At 40.3% G+C, this 20,257-nt stretch overlaps 4 protein-coding genes across 7 annotated transcripts; 3 read left to right on the forward strand and 1 right to left on the reverse strand.

The window, feature by feature from the left end:
* Positions 1 to 1,985: 1,985 nt before the first annotated feature.
* On the forward strand, positions 1,986 to 5,392 carry LOC146514322 (chemerin-like receptor 1). 3 transcript variants are annotated; one of them, XM_085167009.1, is made up of 4 exons: positions 1,986 to 2,428; positions 3,297 to 3,427; positions 3,540 to 4,502; positions 4,885 to 5,392. In XM_085167009.1, the coding sequence occupies exons 3-4, from the start codon at positions 3,548 to 3,550 to the stop codon at positions 4,893 to 4,895; spliced, it is 966 nt and encodes a 321-aa protein (XP_085023135.1). In that variant the 5' UTR covers positions 1,986 to 2,428; positions 3,297 to 3,427; positions 3,540 to 3,547; the 3' UTR covers positions 4,896 to 5,392. The 3 variants fall into 3 exon arrangements, with proteins under 3 accessions (XP_085023135.1, XP_085023133.1, XP_085023134.1); XM_085167007.1 differs by having other exon boundaries at positions 1,989 to 2,428; positions 3,540 to 5,392; XM_085167008.1 differs by lacking the exon at positions 1,986 to 2,428 and adding an exon at positions 2,444 to 2,959 and having other exon boundaries at positions 3,540 to 5,392.
* A 589-nt stretch (positions 5,393 to 5,981) lies between these two features.
* rnf185 (ring finger protein 185) lies at positions 5,982 to 10,250 on the forward strand. Of its 2 annotated transcripts, none has more exons than XM_085167014.1 (7): positions 5,982 to 6,113; positions 6,350 to 6,618; positions 7,284 to 7,302; positions 7,417 to 7,529; positions 7,619 to 7,673; positions 8,698 to 8,815; positions 8,896 to 10,250. In XM_085167014.1, exons 2-7 carry the CDS (start codon positions 6,455 to 6,457, stop codon positions 8,994 to 8,996), a joined length of 570 nt encoding a protein of 189 aa, XP_085023140.1. In that variant the 5' UTR covers positions 5,982 to 6,113; positions 6,350 to 6,454; the 3' UTR covers positions 8,997 to 10,250. The 2 variants fall into 2 exon arrangements, with proteins under 2 accessions (XP_085023140.1, XP_085023141.1); XM_085167015.1 differs by having other exon boundaries at positions 8,899 to 10,250.
* LOC146514324 (uncharacterized) lies at positions 8,055 to 13,754 on the reverse strand. The gene is made up of 2 exons (XM_085167010.1): positions 13,528 to 13,754; positions 8,055 to 10,968 (listed from the first exon to the last, which is right to left on the reverse strand). The coding sequence occupies exons 1-2, from the start codon at positions 13,655 to 13,657 to the stop codon at positions 10,256 to 10,258; spliced, it is 843 nt and encodes a 280-aa protein (XP_085023136.1). The 5' UTR covers positions 13,658 to 13,754; the 3' UTR covers positions 8,055 to 10,255.
* Positions 13,755 to 18,043: 4,289 nt separating this feature from the next.
* LOC146514325 (uncharacterized) lies at positions 18,044 to 20,044 on the forward strand. The gene is made up of 3 exons (XM_085165768.1): positions 18,044 to 19,318; positions 19,400 to 19,632; positions 19,771 to 20,044. The coding sequence occupies exons 1-3, from the start codon at positions 19,102 to 19,104 to the stop codon at positions 19,849 to 19,851; spliced, it is 531 nt and encodes a 176-aa protein (XP_085021894.1). The 5' UTR covers positions 18,044 to 19,101; the 3' UTR covers positions 19,852 to 20,044.
* Positions 20,045 to 20,257: the final 213 nt, after the last annotated feature.

Here is a 20,257-nt window from a genome sequence, read left to right on the forward strand (position 1 = left end):
CTATTGGCCTGGAGCCACTGCTGCCACCATTTGTGAAGTAGCGTAACATAAGCAGCATGGAAAGTGATAAGAAGACAGCATCTGCAGACTGTTCAAGTTTCTTTTAAGTGTTCTTTATTTTCTGGCGTCGCCTTTCAACAATTGTTTCACAAAAACATAAGAACCTGTCAGTCTGCTTCTTCTTCTTCTACGTATTATTGGCGGTTGGCAAACAACTGCATGGTGCATTACCACCACCACTGGTATGGAGTGTGGACAGAAATCATGCTAAAAAAAACCCAAAACAACAACAACAAAAACAAAAAACACTTCATATCCTCCCAAACAACTTTCCTTCTCTCAAAAACTGAAACAATGCCTGATAACATTTATCCCCCGACTCCTTCTGTAGTAACTCTACAAGATCAACGTTCATATCAATGCTACTGAGATTTCGGACCAACCGTCTCCTCTCTACCATATAATTCCGACACTGCAAAATAACATGCTCCAAAGTTTCATCCACTCCACAATAATCACATTTCCCTGAGGCATGCTTCCCTATCAAGAACAGTGTGGAATTCAAACCCGTATGCCCAAATCTCAGTCTTGACACCACCACCTCCTCTCGCCTACTCCTTCTTGTGGATCTCCTCACTCCTACCCCCCTTTGAATTTTATATAACCACCTTCCCCTCCTGTCTTCGTCCCACTGTTTCTGCCATCTACCCCTCATTTCTAGCTTAATAATATTCTTTACTTCCTCCTGACCAAAATTCACTGCCAGATCAACTATCTCATGATTAGTGGCTTCCTTTGCTAACCTGTCCGCTGCTTCATTCCCCCTTACCCCATAGTGAGCCGGGACCCATACAAACACTACCGATAGACCCATCATATGTATCCTGTAAAGGGTTTGCTGAACCTCTAATAAAATATCTGACCTACCTTTCGAATGACCATTCTGTAGACTAACCAAGGCTGCACTGGAATCTGAACAAATAATTGTGTTCAATGGCCTCAAATCTTCCACCCACTGCACTGCTAATAGAATCGCTATCATTTCTCCTGTAAACACAGACAAACCATTATTAATCCTCTTCCCAATTTTTACCATAAAGTCCGGAATTACCACTGCCACCCCCACTTGACTAGCTGGATTCTTCGAAGCATCCGTATATACCTGCACATACCCATAATACTGATCCCTGAACCCAGAACTTCTTCTTTTTCTTACATTTGTATTGGCGGTTGGCAAACAACTGAAAGGTGCATTACCGCCACCAACGGGTAGGGAGTATGGTCTGGAACGATGCTCAAAAAAATAAATAAATAAATAAATAAATAAAAAATCCTCAAATCCTTCCAAACAGTTTCCCCTCTTTTAAAAACTGAAATAAGGCCTGATAACTTTTACTTCCCGATTCCTTTCGCAACAAATCAACAAGACCCAGTTCGATTTTTAGGTTACTGAGATTTTGAATCAATTGTCTCCTCTCAACCTGATACCTCTGACACTGCAACATGACATGTTCTATAGTTTCCTCTACCCCACAGTAATCACATTTTCCAGTACTATGTTTCCCTATCACGAATAATGTATTATTCAAGCCAGTATGTCCAAATCTCAGTCTGAATATGATCACCTCCTCCCTCCTAGTCCGTCCTGTGTTTCTCATTCCTCCCACCCTCCTTTGAATTTTATACAACCATCGTCCCTTCCTTTCCTCCTCCCACTGCTTTTGCCATCTTGCTCTCATATCTTGCCTTCCATACTCCTTATCTCTGCTTGGCCAAAACTAACAGCCATGTCAACCACCCCATGTTTTACGGCCTCCTTTGCAACTCTATCTGCCTTTTCAGTCGCCCATACTCCATAGTGCACTGGAACCCATAAAAACACCACTGCAAGTCCCATCGTGCGTATCCGGAAAAGTGACTGAATTTCCGCCAAAACATCTGCTCTACTGTCTGAGTGACTATGCTGTAGACTGACCAATGATGAACTTGAATCTGAACAAATGACAGCATGTAATGGTCTCACGTCTTCCACCCACTGAACAGCGAACCTGTCAGTCAAAATCTCACCTGCTTTATATAGAATTCCACTCACACCTGGATCTCATTAACCTCTACCATTGGGAAAACAGGGTAGACTAAATAACACAGTCTAGACAAAGAAACAGGAATAAAATCATTTTTCCACTTAACAAACTCATTCACCCAACTAAACAGTTTGAAACGTCAATCTCTTCACTTAATCTGACTCATGAGGTTATTTTAAATGAAATAAACAATTTTACACAAAAGAAACACCCCTTCATTTGGTTACACCCAATTGACATGATCAGTGACATCATATCCTATAAAATCAGGAAGTACTGGGGCGGCCCTATCAGGTGGACATACCTGTTTTACACATAGGACCTGCTCAAAAGAACAGACAATGGTAAGTATAACCAAACTACATAAACAAATTAAAGATCCAAATCAATTAATGATGAAGTGACATTTAGCTTTAAGTACATTTGCACAGATGAAATGAATATAACCAATGCTACCACAAACAGACCCGGGATAGTATGTAGAGCCAAGGTTACATGTGCTGTGTTTACATTAAAGCATTATGATAGACTATAGGATAACAGAACACAAAATAACAATATATGCAAGTGACAAATGGCAAATGAATTCTGTCCTAGCCACTTTGTCACAGGCTTGTGTATTTTTGCTGCTAGGTTAAAGCCACGTCCTTGAGCTTTGCTAATAAGAAACAGAGAGGAGCTGTATAAATGTACCAATATTGATCTAAAATGTGTCATGAGTGAGATTTATTTACTGCTTCCTTATCTTGTGATTCCTGAAATGAAAGTTGTTTATTCATCTTTTTTTCCCCACTTGGTTTGTTGCATAACAGCTTGGTATTTGATTTTGGGGAACTGCAAAAGGAACATTAGAGAACTCAGAATGTCCTATACATGTAAGCTAATTGAGCCATAGCTGATTCTACCTAATAATGTTATGTAAACTGTTTTTTACAATGTGGGAATTCAATGTTTTTAGATGTCATGTGTAATATTTGTCGTATTGTATGTCTCCCATCTGCAGTAAACCAGTTTAATTATTTCCTATGAGGTCTAATGCGAGCTCAACCACAGATTACAGTTTTACACAATAACTTCCATTCCATTAAAATGATCTGTAGGCACAATCCTGGTCAAGAAATGTGATTTTTTTTTTTTTTTTTTTTTTTGCCTAAGTTTTGGAGGATATCTCTTTTTGGATATTTCAGCAGTTTTTTTCCCTTTCTCTTCTAGTTTCCTGTTGCAGAATACCTACGTCAGTACTTACTGAGTACTACTGCCCAAGAAACAGAAGTGAGAAAGTCCACCCAACGGCACAAGCAACTTTAAACTCTCTATTTTCACACGAGGCATAAAATCCCTATGTAAGTATCTTTTTCTCTATGAAAACCCTTTGTGTTATTTATAACCTATAATTTTAAAGCTTATATGTGTAAATGTTTGTATTTTTAAAAGTCATGGTTCCATATATTTCAGGAACAATCATGGACGTGGAGTATTTTGATTATGATAACTACACCGCAGACATCGATAGCAACTTCACCACTGAAGGAACCCTAAATTTATATAGCGCCTCGTCTTCTTCAACTTATGCTCTGGTGGCAGTCAACATCATCATATGTGTTTTGGGGCTTGCAGGAAATTCCCTGGTGATTTGGATTTGTGGATGGAAAATGAAAACCACAGTCATCACCATCTGGTACATCAGCCTGGCCATTTCAAACCTTTTGTTCTGTGCCTTGTTGCCTTTCGAAGTTGTGTACATGATAACTTCACACTGGCCCTTTGGAGAAGCCTTGTGCAAGCTCGCCTCATCCGCCCTGTTTCTCAACATGCACAGCAGTGTGTTCCTGTTGGTTATCATCAGCACTGACCGCTGTATCATGGTCTTATTTCCTGTGTGGTCGCACAACCACCGCAAAGTAGGAAAAGCCCTTGGAGCCGTCATCCTCATGTGGGTTCTTTCTGCATTCTTAACAGTGCCCTCACTTATGTACAGGAAAACCACAGTGCACGGCTCGGTCATTCAGTGCCACACGGATTATGGGGTCAGACATAAAGCGGTGGTACTGACCCGTTTCATTTGTGGGTTCCTGATTCCTATCCTAATGATTGTCTTCTGTTGCTCTGTGCTTGCCATAAAGCTCAGAAGTCTGACCCACAAGTCAACAAAGCCGTACAAAATCATGGCTGCGCTCATTTTGTCTTTCTTCGCCTGCTGGGTCCCTTACCACACCTTTGTCCTGCTGGAGATAGACTTTAAGAACCACAACCTGGAGGTCATTAAAACTGGACTAAAAGTTGGGGCCACCTTGGCTGCAGCAAACAGCTTCCTATCTCCAGTTCTCTATGTGTTCATCGGCAATGACTTTAAGAAAACACTAAGGCGGTCTTTATCATCAAGGATTGAGGATGCTCTGGCAGAGGATATTCGTACAGGTGGTCTCAATCACTCAAGGTCCAAAACAATGGAAACTGGCCTAAATTAGAGTTTTTACTAAGGAATACATCACAGTGCATAAATATGATTACCGTTCTCAATGACACTGATAATATTGAATGTTGAACTAATAAGTTATTATGGTAACTATAATTGGTTTTTGCACAATATCACATTTAAAGACAAAGTGATCACAATCAGTTATTCAGACAAGCAGAAATCTGTGAAACTGCTCTTAATTCTTAATCCATTTAGGTTAAACAAAGCATATCTTTGCTCAGGTATTTTTGTGTGTGTGAATGCCTGTCTTGTCTTATTGATTATTGTCATGTTTCTTTTGAAATTCATATTTTAAGTTTACTTATTGTACTGCATTGTTAGCTCTGCGATAAATGGGTGACCTGGGTGTACCTGCGTCTCTCGCTCCCTGGCAGCTTGGAAAGGCTTCAGGCCCATCGTGACCCTGAAATGGATAAGCACAAGAAAATGGGAAGATGGATGAACTGTGAGGAGCAAAGTGATGCGTGTAAATATTAATATGAGTGCCAAAAACTGTGGACTCACTAATGAATGTAATAAAATACTGAAAAAAAGATACACACTCAGTCTCCCTTAAAGGGAACCTGACAAATAGTAGTATTTTATTGTCACTTTCTTCTGTTAAAGTTCTTACATTTCAAACTTACACCCAACCTACACCCATTTTCACACCTTAGCTCATGTGATTAGTCCAGACGCTTTTCTTTCCAAGCTACTTAGACTTACATTTCAAAGTACAGTCAAGGAAGTCTGCTCTAAATTACTGTATTACTTATATTTGTACTTTTAATTAATAAATATTAAGTGCACCTGTATTCATTTTTCCAGTAAAAATCAAACTATCACCTGACTTTGAAGTTCCTGCAGATTATTTTTCTTTGTAGATAGTTTTTACCTCTGCCAAGGAGATTATGTCTTTGGTAGCGGTTGTGTGCGTGTCATTCAGTTCATTCAAGAGCTCGAATTTTTTTAATTATTCTGATCAAACTTTGTAGGGGTCCAGAGTGTGGTCATGTTAACTATCCATTAAAATTTGGCTTTCATCCACTAGGGTCTTCAATGTCAAGCAAATTATTTATTGGTCAAAAATTGATAAAATGCCTTTTAACTTACAAACTATGATTCTTACATGTGTGGTGTATATAGAGAGTACTGCATGAAGATTTTAAATATCAGGTCACATTTGAACTCTGACTTCTCCTTCAAGGTCTATAGACTGAATTGAAGGTCAAAGTGATAATAATGCCATATGGAGCTATTTGCTGTTTTTTTTTTTTTTACTGCCATTGTGTGTTGATTGACAACATAAGCATGCAGCAAATGATATATGGGGATTTTAAATATCACGTCACTTTAGACCTCTGACCTCTTATTCACAGTTAAATGAGACCAAACTTTCACAAAATGTCCTTCATCTTTAAAGCTCTGCTTAAAAGTGGTGGAACCTTTTGTCAGGTTCACCTGAAAGGCTTAACTGAGGGCCACAAAATCCCACGTATTCAGTCTTAGCCACGCCCCCTCCAGGGATCTACTACCGGTTAAGTGGCGTTGCTGAAAGTGTGATGCAAAAGGTCTGTAAGGCTATTTTCTAGACTCCTCACAACAAATTATGAGTGTCACTCACCATCGAATCATTTTCTAAGTGATACCGTTTAATATCTGTCGCTCAGCTGTTGGTTAATCTCTGTGAAACTGTCGTTTTGTGCTTAGTTTTCCTTGTTTGCTAACGTTAGCGTAAATGTTCGACATGGACGTTTCTTCCAGCAGGGTATTTTTGTTTGTTTTCACTCCTTTCTCCTCTCGTTAGCTCCACTTCCTGGCCACTGGACCTCTTTATGTGTATGTATTGAGACCCCGGGTGCCATTGTAGTCACCCCAGCTACTTGTTTAGAAGATTTAAGCTGTGTGACAAATGGCCAACGCTGCTCCTCCGACTCCGGGCGTTGAAAACGCAAGTCCCGGATCTAGTAGCTCGGCTGCCGCTGACAGTGGCAACCAGGACAGCACCTTTGAATGTAACATATGCCTGGACACCGCCAAGGACGCCGTGATTAGTTTATGTGGACACCTCTTCTGGTAAGAAGCGTGCTGTCTGTGACACATGTTTATATTTTTAATTGTGAGCCAGAGGTGAGTCGGGGACACATCAGCATAGCTCCTAAAGACCAATATCAGTTTGTAACTGGCAAACATTACGAGATCATTTCCAAGCATGCATAACTTATCACATCATACGTGGCGAACACTGAACGGAAATGCTAAGTTTTGGTAGAAGTTAATAGTAGTAGTTAATATTGCCTGTTTATTAGTAAATTGTGAGGCAGGTCCTACAAAATTTCAAATGTGCAGTGTTACATCCAACATGTAAACAGGGATGGTTTGAGTTTACCTCCACTTCTGAGCCTCTGCGAATGTAATACAGGCCAACCTCGGTCCACCCAGAATAGCCAAGGGTGTGCTATAAAGTGAAGTGTCTCAGATGTGGCCATCTGATGATGAACTTTACATTACTAGGATCCAAGCAAACCCCAGCAGACTTACAGACACAGAAAGCATAATCCCAGCCTAAAGCAAAGAAAGCCTGACCATGTTGAACTTGCTTTGTAGTACACCCCTTCTGGGCAAATTTAAGTTAAATTGCAAATTTAAGTTCCTGCTTTGTGACTCATAGGTGCTCAAGGACATTTAATATCTAACTAATCATGCTTCTCCCATCTTCATTTGCATCTCCTCCTGATTAGCTGGCCTTGTTTGCATCAGGTAAGCTGAAACTGTTGTTTCCTCTTGTTTTTGCACTCCACCAGAAGCGGCACATCGTTACAGATAAAGGAAGCGATTAGCTTCTTCACTTTTTTTTTTTTTGTAATTTCGTAGTGGCTGGAGACTCGACCCAACAGACAAGTGTGTCCAGTATGCAAAGCTGGTATCAGCCGAGATAAAGTAATCCCCATATATGGGCGCGGAAGTACAGGTCAACAGGATCCAAGGTGGGTAAAATTGGTGACTGTGATAATTAGATAGTATTAAATATTAGTGATTTGGAGTCATTTTGGGTAATTCTGGTTATGTTTTACAGAGAAAAAACACCCCCACGACCACAAGGACAAAGGCCTGAGCCAGAAAACCGTGGGGTAAGTACTATAGATCAGTATACAGGGCTCTACAGTGCGACCAAAGTGTACATCAAGAACAGTTTCCCATCTCAAATCTCTGTTTTCTGCATTATTCATTCGCTTATTATTACCCACCAGTCTACCGTTGTTTACAGCGCTGTTGGCCGCTGTCTGTCAAGAAAGCCTGATTTCTGCTGTTCAATACTGAAGAAGTTTAGACTTTTTAAATTTATGCAAAATTGCAGAATATTTTTAAGGTTATCTATTATAAAAAGCTAGGCCAGGAAAATCTTCATGTTTTTCTGTGTTTCTCAGTTACTTTGACACAAAGGCATCTGCAGTGATGCTTACACACCACACAGAAAAGATCAAAAGAACGATTGATAACCTTTTTGTTAAGTTAAGGGCTGATCCGTCTGAAATTCATAGCCAGTGCTCTGACATGGAGCCATCAATCTCTGAACTCTGAAAAAGCACAGTGTACCCAGGAAACACATTATATGCTGCGATAAATGCACTGTCCAAGTGTCCCCTCTCCCCTCTGCCTTTCAGAAGCAGGCAGCAGCAAACAGGTAAAACTGCAGTGTTAAGCGATGCAGTTGAAAAATTTGGGTGTGCCTAAGAAAAAAAGTTAGGTGCACCACTGCAACCACGGCAAAAAGTTAGTCTAGAGCTCTGGTATATTTTTATTATCATCCTGGAGTATGCCAAATTTTAAGCTCTTTTTAAAAAAAAAATTTAGACAGTGTAGTGTTTTATAGCCCTGTAAGCTGCCCAGTAACATTATGAATTCATGATGAAACCATTGCATACAGTGATGTAGGTTTGCTGTATCCATTAACAGACTGACATTCCCCACCGGGATCTGTTAGATAATAAGTGTGGAGAGCCAGCGCGTCTCCAGAGAATGATATCATTTGGCACTTGCTGTTGCGTCACGTCTCACTTGCTGTACATTAAACTGTACCTCAGATATTGCAAAGACACGTCTGCTCATTAAGGCAACTCAGACTTTCGTAACTTTTGATGATACGTATTACAGGGTTTTCAGGGATTTGGCTTTGGAGATGGAGGCTTCCAAATGTCGTTTGGGATCGGTGCCTTTCCATTTGGTATTTTTGCAACAGCTTTTAACATCAATGATGGAAGACCTCCTCCAGGTATTTGTTTGTCACACATCACTATGACCGCTCCAAGCATTTAGCATGTCAAATAACCTCCTGTTAAACAATTTCCCAAGCAGCGGCTCCGGGGACACCGCAGCACATGGACGAGCAGTTTCTGTCTCGACTCTTCCTCTTTGTGGCTCTCGTGATTATGTTTTGGCTGCTAATTGCATAAAACTCAAGAGATCTGACACATCTGTGATTCTGCTTTCATACTTCTTTTTTCCCCCTCTTGCAATAAATGTGATTATACATAAACAAATGACACATAACTGAAATGTTGTCATTTTCATGCTATAAATAATAAAAAGCAAAAGCAAAATGATCTTACTTACAAACTGCGTTTGTAAGTAAGAAGTTTTATACAGACATTCTTTAGGGACTGATGAGTGAAATGTACAGTGTTTAAATTTACTGAAGTGTATGTTGTTATTGTTGCCATCTAAATCTAAAGATCTCCAGATTATTTGGAATTGTATTTAATTTTTTTTCCTGGGTCTGGTCACCGAAACAAGGTCAACCTCAGTGCTGATCATTTGTTGCAAAAAAAAAAAAAGTTTTCAGAAACCCCAAAGTTTCATCACACAATTAGTGGTTTAGTCTTGCAAGTGATGGCGACATAGTGTATGGGTCTACAGCCAGAAAGAGAAAACAGAACATTATTCTGCATGGAAGGCATGCTGGGAAAAGACAAGAAAAAACAGTTTGCCAAACAGGACTTTTGGATTGATGCACTTTGCAGTTAAAGTTATTTGGCTACAGTAACAATGAGCGTGTCCTTTGGGACATACTTTGGGGATCCAGTGATTATTTTTAACTGAGTTTTGCAACATAACAAAATTACTTAAATGTAATCTGAAGCTGTTGAACTGTGTGTCAACCTTTACAGATGGTAGTGACCTTAAAAAAAAACAAATCTGTCCAGGAACTGCTCAAAATGAAATTACCTGATCAGAGCATAAATCCCACTAAATAGCTGTGGGTGACTTCAAATGGACACTTTTTCAGAATACAAGAATCTTTATTTTAGATTTAAAAAGAAGCATGTAAGCAGAAAGAGTCATTCATTAAACAGTGTTCACCTACGCATTTATTCTCATCAGTTTACTGTATGCAATTGTAATTACATGTAAAATACTGTAATTATTACAGAGTAAAAATGAAGACTGGTTGACTAAGAAACAGCTTTTTTGAAATATGTTTGAAATCTATTGATAATAAAGTTATGTAAATAAAGATTAACTGTCTGTTTATGGTGTAAATCTAATGACTTCATTCCCTCTAAGTCTTTATTGCCTAATAAATACACTACTCAGGGGGAAACAAACTACTTCACATAAAAATGTCTTCAATATTTACCACTTTTACTAATTCTGTGGCAGAGGTTTATATAAAAGAAATACAATAAAGTATTTTTTAAAAGTTTAAATGTAATCAGTGCTGTGTTTCTGTCTCCACCTTCTTTTCTTGAGACTCTGAATGTGTCACGTTGAACTCTGCCTCATACATAATCTGCTGGATCTTTATTTTTGTCTCACACCTCTTCTGTGGAGCGAGTCTCTTCAGAGCGGGAACAAAGCTCAGCAGGAACAGTTCATCCTCGTCCCGCGGCTTAGTGGGAAAAGAGGGGACATTGTCTTTGACCAACCATTTTGTCGGCATGGGCGTACTTTGGGAGGAAGGTGCAGACGGCGGCTCTTGGGTCGGTTTCCGTTTCTGTCCAGTAACGCCAGTGACAGGCGAGACCTGTGGGGGTGATGGTATCTTGGCCAGAACGGCCAGCTGAGCCCCCTGTGTGTCCTGAGTCGCTGGAGGTACCTGCGTTACAAATGTCACCTGTGGTTTGAGGTCGGGCAGACTCGCGGGGACCTTTACAGCACTCTGTGGTGTTTTGATTGCCTCTGACAAAGCGGTTTCTCCATCCACGTTGCTAGAGTCTTCAGGGTTGTCGTGGTCCTCATCATTGTTGGCAGAGATTTCCTGCAGTCCACTTCTTGACCCAGTGAACGGCGCGATGAAGTTCATAAGTTGTCTGTATTTCCATTTGCTTTGAACGTTTTCTCCCTGCTTCTTGCTTTTAAGCTCCATTCGGACCTCCTTCAGGTACCTGTCTCTCATGTTCTTCCATCTTCTTTTGCACTCCTCGGCTTGAAAAGTAGAACATCAGAACGTAAGAAGCAAGAAGCCACAGGATCATTTCAAACACCCCCCCCCCCCCAGTTCCTTAGACTACAATGACCTGGATGACTGAGCACCTTTAAAGACATCCAGTGTTGATTGTTTTGTTTTTTGTTTTTATTGAAGCTATTTAATGTAAGAGGCTCGGTTCAGCTAACTGATTGATTAAAATAAATAAAATATCAGTATTTTATGTCCTTGTACTAATACAATATTGCCACGCGAAATCTCCCAATACTCTATTTTAGGGCACCAGCTATTGATTATTTAAATAATCGAGTAGTCTATTAATTATTAATCAGATAAGAAAAACTTTTGCCTTATTAATGAGCAATAATAAATATTCAGAAAAGAAAAAACAATGGTATTTTGAAATGAACTGCTCATTGCTGTCCATTTTAGAAATATTTAAAAACTGAATACAACATCTGTCAAATAAAACAACAACTAAAACCTTTAATTGTATTTACGTGTAATACAGTGTTTCTGTTTAAAACTGGGGGCTGTGTGGGCTTAATGTTGTCAAACTTTTTACTCACATGCTCCGAAATCTGTTTGCATTGCAGGTCTATTCTTAGCTGCTCGTTTAGCCCATCTGCGTGCTACAAAGCCGTGCCTTAATAACTGTCGAGAATTTTTTATAATCAAATTATTCACTGAAATGATGCAGACCTACTGTATTGAACTGATTTTTCCCCTCCCCATCTCTAGAGTGGTAGGGAACTGACTTGATCAGTCAAATCATTTTGCATCGAGGGGCACATACAGCCCACTTTGATCTTAAGTGGCCCAGTGAAACTATTTTTGTCAGTGTAAAGACATTTAATTGCACATTTAATCCTTAAGATATCTTACTATGAAATAAAGAAGTGTCATTTCAACACCACATTTCAGTTTTTCAACATGATAAATGTATAAAAAAAAGTTTTGGCCGTTTTTCTCAATTGATGAAAATTTTGTTTTAACCAACATTTTTATAGTAGACAGTAAAAAACGAGACCTTTTCTGTCATTTAGTTCATTATCTGCTTTAATGTAGAATGAATGGCTGTGAGGGAGCTCTTTATCAGCAAAGGTGCTTAAAGTATGCCCTGCCTCATATTTTTCAAAGCCATTCAGCAGGTCAGATTGGAGTGCTTACTGGAGTGCTTACCCCAAGCCTTGTATTTGACACTACTAATCATTGATGATGTTTCATTAACAATTGGCCCCCTTTGAGCTTCAAATTAAATAACTCCTGATGGCACAGATTCAACAAATATAGTGAACTCATTGCCACGATCAGGAAACCACTTTGAGATGATTTGAGCTTTATGGTGTGGTGTGTTATCCCACATCCATCAGAACACTGTGGTCATAAAAGGGATGGTCATTTTCACCAACGATACTCAGGTAGGCTGTGCCATGTAACCGTTGCTCAGGTGATACTAAGGGGCTCAAAGTGCGCCAAGAAAACATCTCCCACCTCATTATAGCACCATCAGCCTGAAGTGTTGGTACAAGGTGGCATGGATCCATACTTTCATGTCTGTACCTAACAACACTGGTGAGTGTGTGTTTTTATACTAGACCAGAGTTTTAACTGGCCCAGAAATGGCCTTTTTAGGTGGTTTGTTGTTGTTTTTTTGGTTTTGTTTTTATATCCATGCTTAGTTCTGCTTTTATTTAAGACAGTGAACCTGAAGTAACATATTTACAGCCATTTAATAAACAAAAGGAATTATATTTATCTCATGCGGTTTAGTTTAGGGGAGGGACAAATGTCTCACCAGGCACTCCAGGTTAACTCTTTGCCTCTTATTTCTTTCTTCTTCCCTTTTAAATTTTGTATTCTTTCCTTTTGAGTGATTTTCCATGTCTGTCACTTTGCTGCTGGAACACCTGAATTTCCCCAATGAGGGACAATAAAGGACGTTTCTAATCTATTCTTTTTTTCTTTTTCTTTTTTTTTTTAGAATTTTTCTTTATAAAGAAAAGTGACGCGCTTTGACGATACTTTCATCTCTTTGTATAATTTTTATTTGTGCTCCTTTTTCCTTGCCAAGTCTGGAGGTCATGAGTTCACCCTTGGCCGCGAAGCAGTGCACCTGCTTGTATTTGAGGCTGGGGGCTCTCCCTGCCCACGAGCTTTCGAAAAAGGCACGCGGCTCTACGACTCCGTACCGGAGCGCAGGTATCTTCTTTCCTCCGCCGCGCGGTGCTGAGCACGCGGCGGGGAGCGCGGAGGAGCGGGACCGTGCGGTTCGGTGCAGCGCGGCCTGCGCACCTCGGGCCCACGACGGCGGCGTGCGAGCGAGCCGCTACCGCTAGCACGGTGCGCGCGACTGCATCCACACCGCAGGTCAGCCGTGCAGAGAAACGCGAAAACCACTACAGATGCCCCCAGACCAGTGTGAGAAACAGCCGCTGCTCTCAGAAAAGCGCAGTTAACATTTCGCGTCCTTTCAGCCCTCCGCGCCGAAAACAGCTGAACAAATAATAACTGCCATTAAAGTTGTAGCGAACAGAAAAAACAAGCGGCACACTCACTCGGAAGTCCCAGCTCCATGCTGATGCTTCTCCAGGCATTTGTCCGACTTTCCGTGCAGCGGTAATTCGGCAGTGTAACATTGTAAAGCTCCGGGTAATTAAATACAGCCAATATTAACTTATCGTCCATTTTGCCCCAGCGTCGTCTATGCTGCGCGGACGCGGAAGCGGCAGTCTTCTCCCGCCTTTTCCGCCCAGCAGCTGCTGCCAGTGCGTGTTATCGCGAGTGGCGGGCCGCCTGCCGCGCCGTGCCGTGCCGCTCTGCTGTTAACACTGCAGGCTTCCGCCACACGGGGGCGCACGTCACCTGTCAGCCCTGAACTATTGAGCGGGGAAGCTTTAATATGTATGCTTAATAATAACAATAATAAATTTCAAAAAATGTGTCTTTCTTTTTGAAACCTCTTTTTAAATATAAACTTTTATCAGAAAGTCTGTTATTTGAATTTTTTTATGATTATTGTACAGCTTTAATGTCTTGTGACATAGGATGTTTTGAAGGGAGCCATTGAGTTTTCTTCCTGTTAGAGATGTTACAGAATAGTAGCTGTTGCAGTTTACCAGTGTCATCTTTGTCACATTTCTTTATTTTCATTAATATATATATATATATATATATATATATATATATATACATATATATATATATATATATATATATATATATATATATATATATATATATATATATTACAAAGCTGGCACATTGGGGGAAAAGTCTGAAAGAAAAAAGAAAAGGGGAGAAAATATAATAAAATGATAGAACATAATTAGAAAAGCACAACACCTGGAAGAGAAAAATATGCAAAACCACAGATATGCAAATCAACAATCTAGTTAAGACAGTTTACCACATGCAGACTAGCTCTAGTATTCAGAAGCCAACACTGCAGGGCACACACTTTTCTAAAGTGGCTATGAAGAAAGCACAAAAGACTGCCATTGTGGGTCAAGTGCATGTTAACATTCACCACTTTTCCTGCACCTAAACGGCGCCCAAGAGAGGAAATGTTGAGACAGTACAAAGCAACAGGCTACTTCCACAAAGAAAAGAAAATGCAGCTACAATAAAGGCAGGAAAGATGCCGGCTGAAGCTGTGGGAAGGCAGTCCTTGGAGCTTTTGTTAGCTTCATTTCTGGCTTACAATATTTACCTAGCTGGAAAAGTTGCATTCAAATATACTGTAAAACTGTACATGTAGGATTTATGTGTATTTATGTTTTAAGTCATACATACCCGGATTTCAGATTAGCGTGGGAGATTAGAAGTGCCCTTTGTTTAGTTTGTTGGGAGCTAATCACATAATATTTTATTAATTAAAGACACATTTCATTCATTATTTAATGATGTACTTACTTAAGTTATTTTGGCACCCTAGGCTTTCCGTAATGTCATCACCATACTGAGGCATCTCTACAGGTTAACCTGTGATTGGAGGTCTCAAGTAGACTTTGTTTCATTTTAAGGAGTCAAAAGTCAAAAAGGTAAGGAAACCCTGGCATATAACCTACAGGATTTCTGCATTTATTACTGAACGTTGTCAGATCTTCATCTAAGTCACAGTTATAGACAAACACAATCAATAATGTACTCAGTGCTTTTATTCTCATGTCTTTATTGAGTACACGAGTAATCAATTAAGGTGCAGGGCTAAAAAAAATATTAAGTGAACCAAAACCCCTGTGCTACAGATTTCTCCAACTGCTGAAGTCAAGTGTCCCAAATGTAAGAGGTGAAACTGGAAGCGTGGGCAGGAGGGGCGTCCCTCCCCCTACATGAACGCACACAGAGTATGATTAAATTCAAAGTGCACATCTAACACAACAGCTTTCACAGGTCCTCAGAAGTGACTGGAAAAAGCCTGAAAAGGCCTTTTAAGGGCCTGTGTCGATCAATCCGCAGTGAAGTGTGCACTCCTTTAAAAAAAAATAATTAAAAAGGTGATAAAGAGCAGAACATCTGCACAAACCTCTCGAAGTCTTTGTTTATGTGTGCATTTGAGCTGTCAGAGAAATGAAATGAAAATCATACAAATCTAATCTTTAATTTGTTTTTGTTTTTTTTGGAAAATGAATAAAATTGAAAATATGAGTGTGAAGAAGAAGAGAGGCTCTATAACCTGAGCTGCAGAATCAAAAAAGCATACAAAAAAGAAAGAAATTGCGCAATTTTTCCTTGTTACTCCCATTTTGATTCCATCTTTTTCTTGCAAGCTCAGTCTTGCAGCATGATTTTGAAGCAAAACAAACTAAACACCAGATCCCACTTCAGGTCCTTGGGGGGATATAATATATATATTTTAAAAACACAATAAAGAAAAACATTGTGCAATGCAATTAAAAAAAATACTTTATGCAACAATGGGGTGGTACTCCAGATTCCTCCTCCCTGTTGGTGCATTATGTCTACAGTTTTTTTTTCTGCACAAGTTCAGGAGGAAACAGAAAGAGTAGGAGGGTGTGATCCCCCGGTCGCCCTGATTCAATCTCTGTTTCTGCAGGAGGTATTGGGCCTGGGTCCAAACACCAAGCACCAAGCAGAGAAGCTGAGCATTTTCACACGTCAGCGTTCTGCTGCCTTGCACAGCTCCCTGCTCGTTTATCAACAGTCCGTGTGTGGGTGTATTTATAATCCAGTGTCTCCTGTCTGATGTGCACTGATTTGATTTGTGTCCTTTAATCTTCTCATTTTTTCCGCCCACGCGCTTTCTGTCTGAATAGCCATTTAAAATATAAGACCGTGACACGTAACCCTAAAGAGCGCACACGCTCAGAAGCATCCAAGCAAATCAACATTCTGTGTGGCAACTAATATTTTCCAGGCTCTGTCTTCCAAATGCAGTGTCCCACTACAAAAAAGGCAGAGAAGTTATTATAATGATTACAGTGTCTCATTCAGCCTCCACCTCATTTAGTTTATTTATTCAGTCTTCTCATAAAACACAGACAGTGTCGTCTTCTTCTCTTCTTTCAGCTGCTCCCTTTAGGGTTCATCTGCCTTCATCTCATTGTCTCCCCAGCCTCCTCCTCTGTCACACCAACCCTCGGCATGTCCTGCTTCACTACATCCATGAATCTGCTCTATGGTTTTCCTCTTTTCCTCTATCTCTCCTCTCCAAATGTCCAAACCATCTCAACCTTGCCTCTATAACTCCCACTGACAATCTTAGCATCCAGCTCTTCCACCTTCAGATCCACCTCCCGTCTTATTGTTAGTGCCATCGTCTCCGAACCATACATCACAGCAGGTCTCACTGTTGTCTAGTCATCCTCTCATTATTGCTGTTATCCTTCCGTCACAAATCACCCCTAACACTCGTCTCCTCTCGGTCCACCCTCCTGCGCTCTCTTCTTCACCTCTGTTGTGCTCTGTCCACTGGTTTGGATGACTGAGCCCAGGTACAGCCTGATATTTCACCTTCACTACCTCTCTTCCTTGCATCTTCACTGTTACACCCATCTTCCTCTCACTGACACACATATTCTGTTTTGCTTCTTCACCTTCACTCTCTTCACTTTTTTGTGTATTTCCATCTCTGTCCTTAATCACCCTGACCATCAGTTCAATCTCTCACGAGTCCTTTTCTTCTTCCTTAGCGTCCAGCCTCAAATATAACTCATTGAAAGCCTTTTTCTTGTCTCTTTGCTGCTATACGCCTAGCCTCCTGGTACCCCTGCCTCCTCTCTTCATCTCTTCGATTATCCCACTTTTTCTTTGCCAACTCCTTCCTTTAAATACTTTCCTGTATTTTCACAACCGAGTCTCTTGCTTTTCTGCCCAGAGGATACAGCAAAAGCCTTCTTGCCAGTTTCCTTCAGCACTTTAACAGTTATCTGTTATCTGCACAACATTCTACTTTTTTCAACCTCCACTATTTAATCCTTGCCTCTGCCTTCACTCGCTTCCTCTTGTTGATTTCCAAAGCCATCCTACAGACTACTATCTGATGCTGTGTAGATACATCCTCCCCAGACTTCTGCAGACCTTCTGCACTGGAGATAGTCAACCTGTCCACCTGTGTATTGTAGAGGCAGCCAATCAGAAGAATGTTGACAGAGGTGCTGAGACAAGATCCATTTTAATGATTATGATTATGAAATGATTATTTTGAACAGTTATTCATTCACAACTACCTTATAATACCATACCAACAACATTTATTTATAAAGCACTTTTAAAAATGCATTGTACAATTCATGTGATATTCAATGTAATAAATTCCAGCATATCAAGAAAGATTTTTCCTTAAGACAAAGAGTTTTATACTATTTTTGAATCTCCTAAAAATGCAGAAAAGAATTCATCTGCCACCCATCGGCTGTGGTTCTTTTCTCTTTTACTCCTTGTACCAAATATTGCTTACAACGATAAAATGGATCTTTATTGTTGTAATCCCCAGTAATGAATTTTGAACTGTTTGAACCAACATGGATATAGTACAATTCCTTCTATTGAGAACCACAATAACTGCAGATAAGGATCTCACTTTCTGCGCAAACTATACATCAACAATCTGGATGCTATTAAACCCGAGTGAAAAGGATGAGATGGTGTTTATTGTTATCTGTTTTCAAAAAGCGCTTATAAAAGGAGCTTAGGACAGATTGTGGAAATCCATTAATTCTCTGGGAGGGGAAAAAAAAGGTGTATTGCCTTGTATGAAATCACAGGATTTGTCGGGGTTGGAGGTGGTGGGGGGGGGGCTGAATTTAACCTGTAATAGCTTTACCTCAGCTGCGCACATTGTCAGAAAAGTCAGACTGAAAAGACTGCAGCACAAAGATAAGACACATGATGCACGATCGTGAATACAAACGACTGGGATGGATCCATTTCTCTGAATTTTCTCTCTCTGTGTGCAAACATACAGATCCATCAGTGTCACCATACATCACTGACACGGGCCAAATGAGTCACCCCGTCATCTGCAGCTCCCTAATCACTTTGTAATCACTTTAAGTGTGCATTGTTGTTGACAGTGTAGCCCCAGCTTGTGTAAATAAATATACCAATTTATGCAGGATCGTTTGTTGACAGAGCTATACGTGGAAGCGACATTATGAAGTGAATTTGAAGAACTAATCCTCAGATTCAGCATACACAAGTCTGTGGCCACACCAAGAACGCTCATCTTTAAATCCAGGTTTCTGATACCAAGAAATCCCCTTTCCTCTAAAACCTTAACAATAAGGATCTTAGGAGCTCTCCACTTCTCATTTTATGCAGCGAAATCTGATTTCTTTTGAAGAAAGGAATGAGGCGAGATTAACTGAATCTGCCGTCCTCCCTAACCTCTTCACAAAACTGCCCAGATTAGCAAGGAATTAAGTTTCAACCGTTTTTATGTGTCTGGTCCATAGGGGGGGATTATGGTTTTACTTCTTTTTTTCTTTTTTTTTTGGCCTCCCAATTTCACTATAAGGGCTTGACACGCTGCTGTAGAGAGGAGAAGGAGAAGGAGAAAAGCAACTGAGGCTCGAAAAGTCCTCTGTGTGTGTGTCACAATATCCTGTGATCACCACTGCTTTTGAGCTTTCACTGAAACCTCTTTGGAGGTGGAAGGACTGATCAGGATGGAGAGGCAGAAGTTCCCCTTTACTATTGAGAACATCCTGAAGTATCCAAGCAGCAGTGGAGATAAACGGTCCTACGGAGCGAGTGGTCTTGGCTTAAAAGAGAAGACAGTCAATCCTGCTGGAGGCCAAACAGAGGCGGTTCATCATGCCTGCCTGTGCTGCTGCTACTGCTCCCACTGTGCTGACATACTCCAGCCTGACTTCATCCATGAAGGTAGGACCACACCTTCTGCTTTTGTCTGTGGTTGAGCTTGATTCTGCTCCCCCAACCTTAAATCAGACCTCCTCCCTGCAGCTTGTCAGTATGGCTGGAACCCAGCAATCCTCTCAGATTCGTGCAGGCTGGGAGCCACTCACAGGGAGGAGCAGTCACCCAGTCAACAGAGGCGAACCCGGCGTCACCGGACCATTTTCACCGAGGAACAGCTGGACGCACTGGAGGAGCTGTTCCTGCAGAACCAGTACCCAGATGTGAACACAAGAGAGAAACTCGCACAGCGCACTCACTTAAGAGAAGAGAGAGTGGAGGTAACACTGCAGCATCACATAATTGTTTTAATTAAATATGATGGTCTGCTAATAATGTAAATGTGAATAAAAACTACTGTAGATACTGAATTTAATAAAATGACAGCTCAACAATGTTGCCTCTTTTCTGTCAATCAGGTTTGGTTTAAAAACAGAAGAGCCAAGTGGAGACGTCAGAAAAGACTTTCATTTGTTGTGGGAAACACAGAAAAAAAGTGAAAAAAAAGAAAAAAAAGAAGAATTTTGCATGGCTCTGTGTGATCCAATCAAAATAATTTGCATATACCTATATGTAACATATAATTCTTATATGTAACCATATATGTAAAATCCTGGCATGTATTGATACTATCACTGTAAGTAAAACCTTGAATTTGTAAATGGGTTGTTGTAGTTTGCACAGACTGTTAAAAAAAAACGTGTCCTTGAGAAAAAATACAGCTACAGTCCAACATGGCTCAGTGAATGGTTTGCTTTATCTGAAAATTACAATGAAGTCATTAATATGTTTAGTATGTCTAATATCAATTTTCCCACAAAATGTTGTTCGTTTCTGATGATGACAGGCATGAAAATGTTTCAAAAGTTTAAATCACTTCTGACTAATTGTTTACACTGTAAATAA

The sequence above is a fragment of the Neolamprologus multifasciatus genome, chromosome 7 (assembly GCF_963576455.1).
Source record: "Neolamprologus multifasciatus chromosome 7, fNeoMul1.2, whole genome shotgun sequence".
In the NCBI taxonomy this organism is placed as follows: domain Eukaryota; kingdom Metazoa; phylum Chordata; class Actinopteri; order Cichliformes; family Cichlidae; genus Neolamprologus; species Neolamprologus multifasciatus.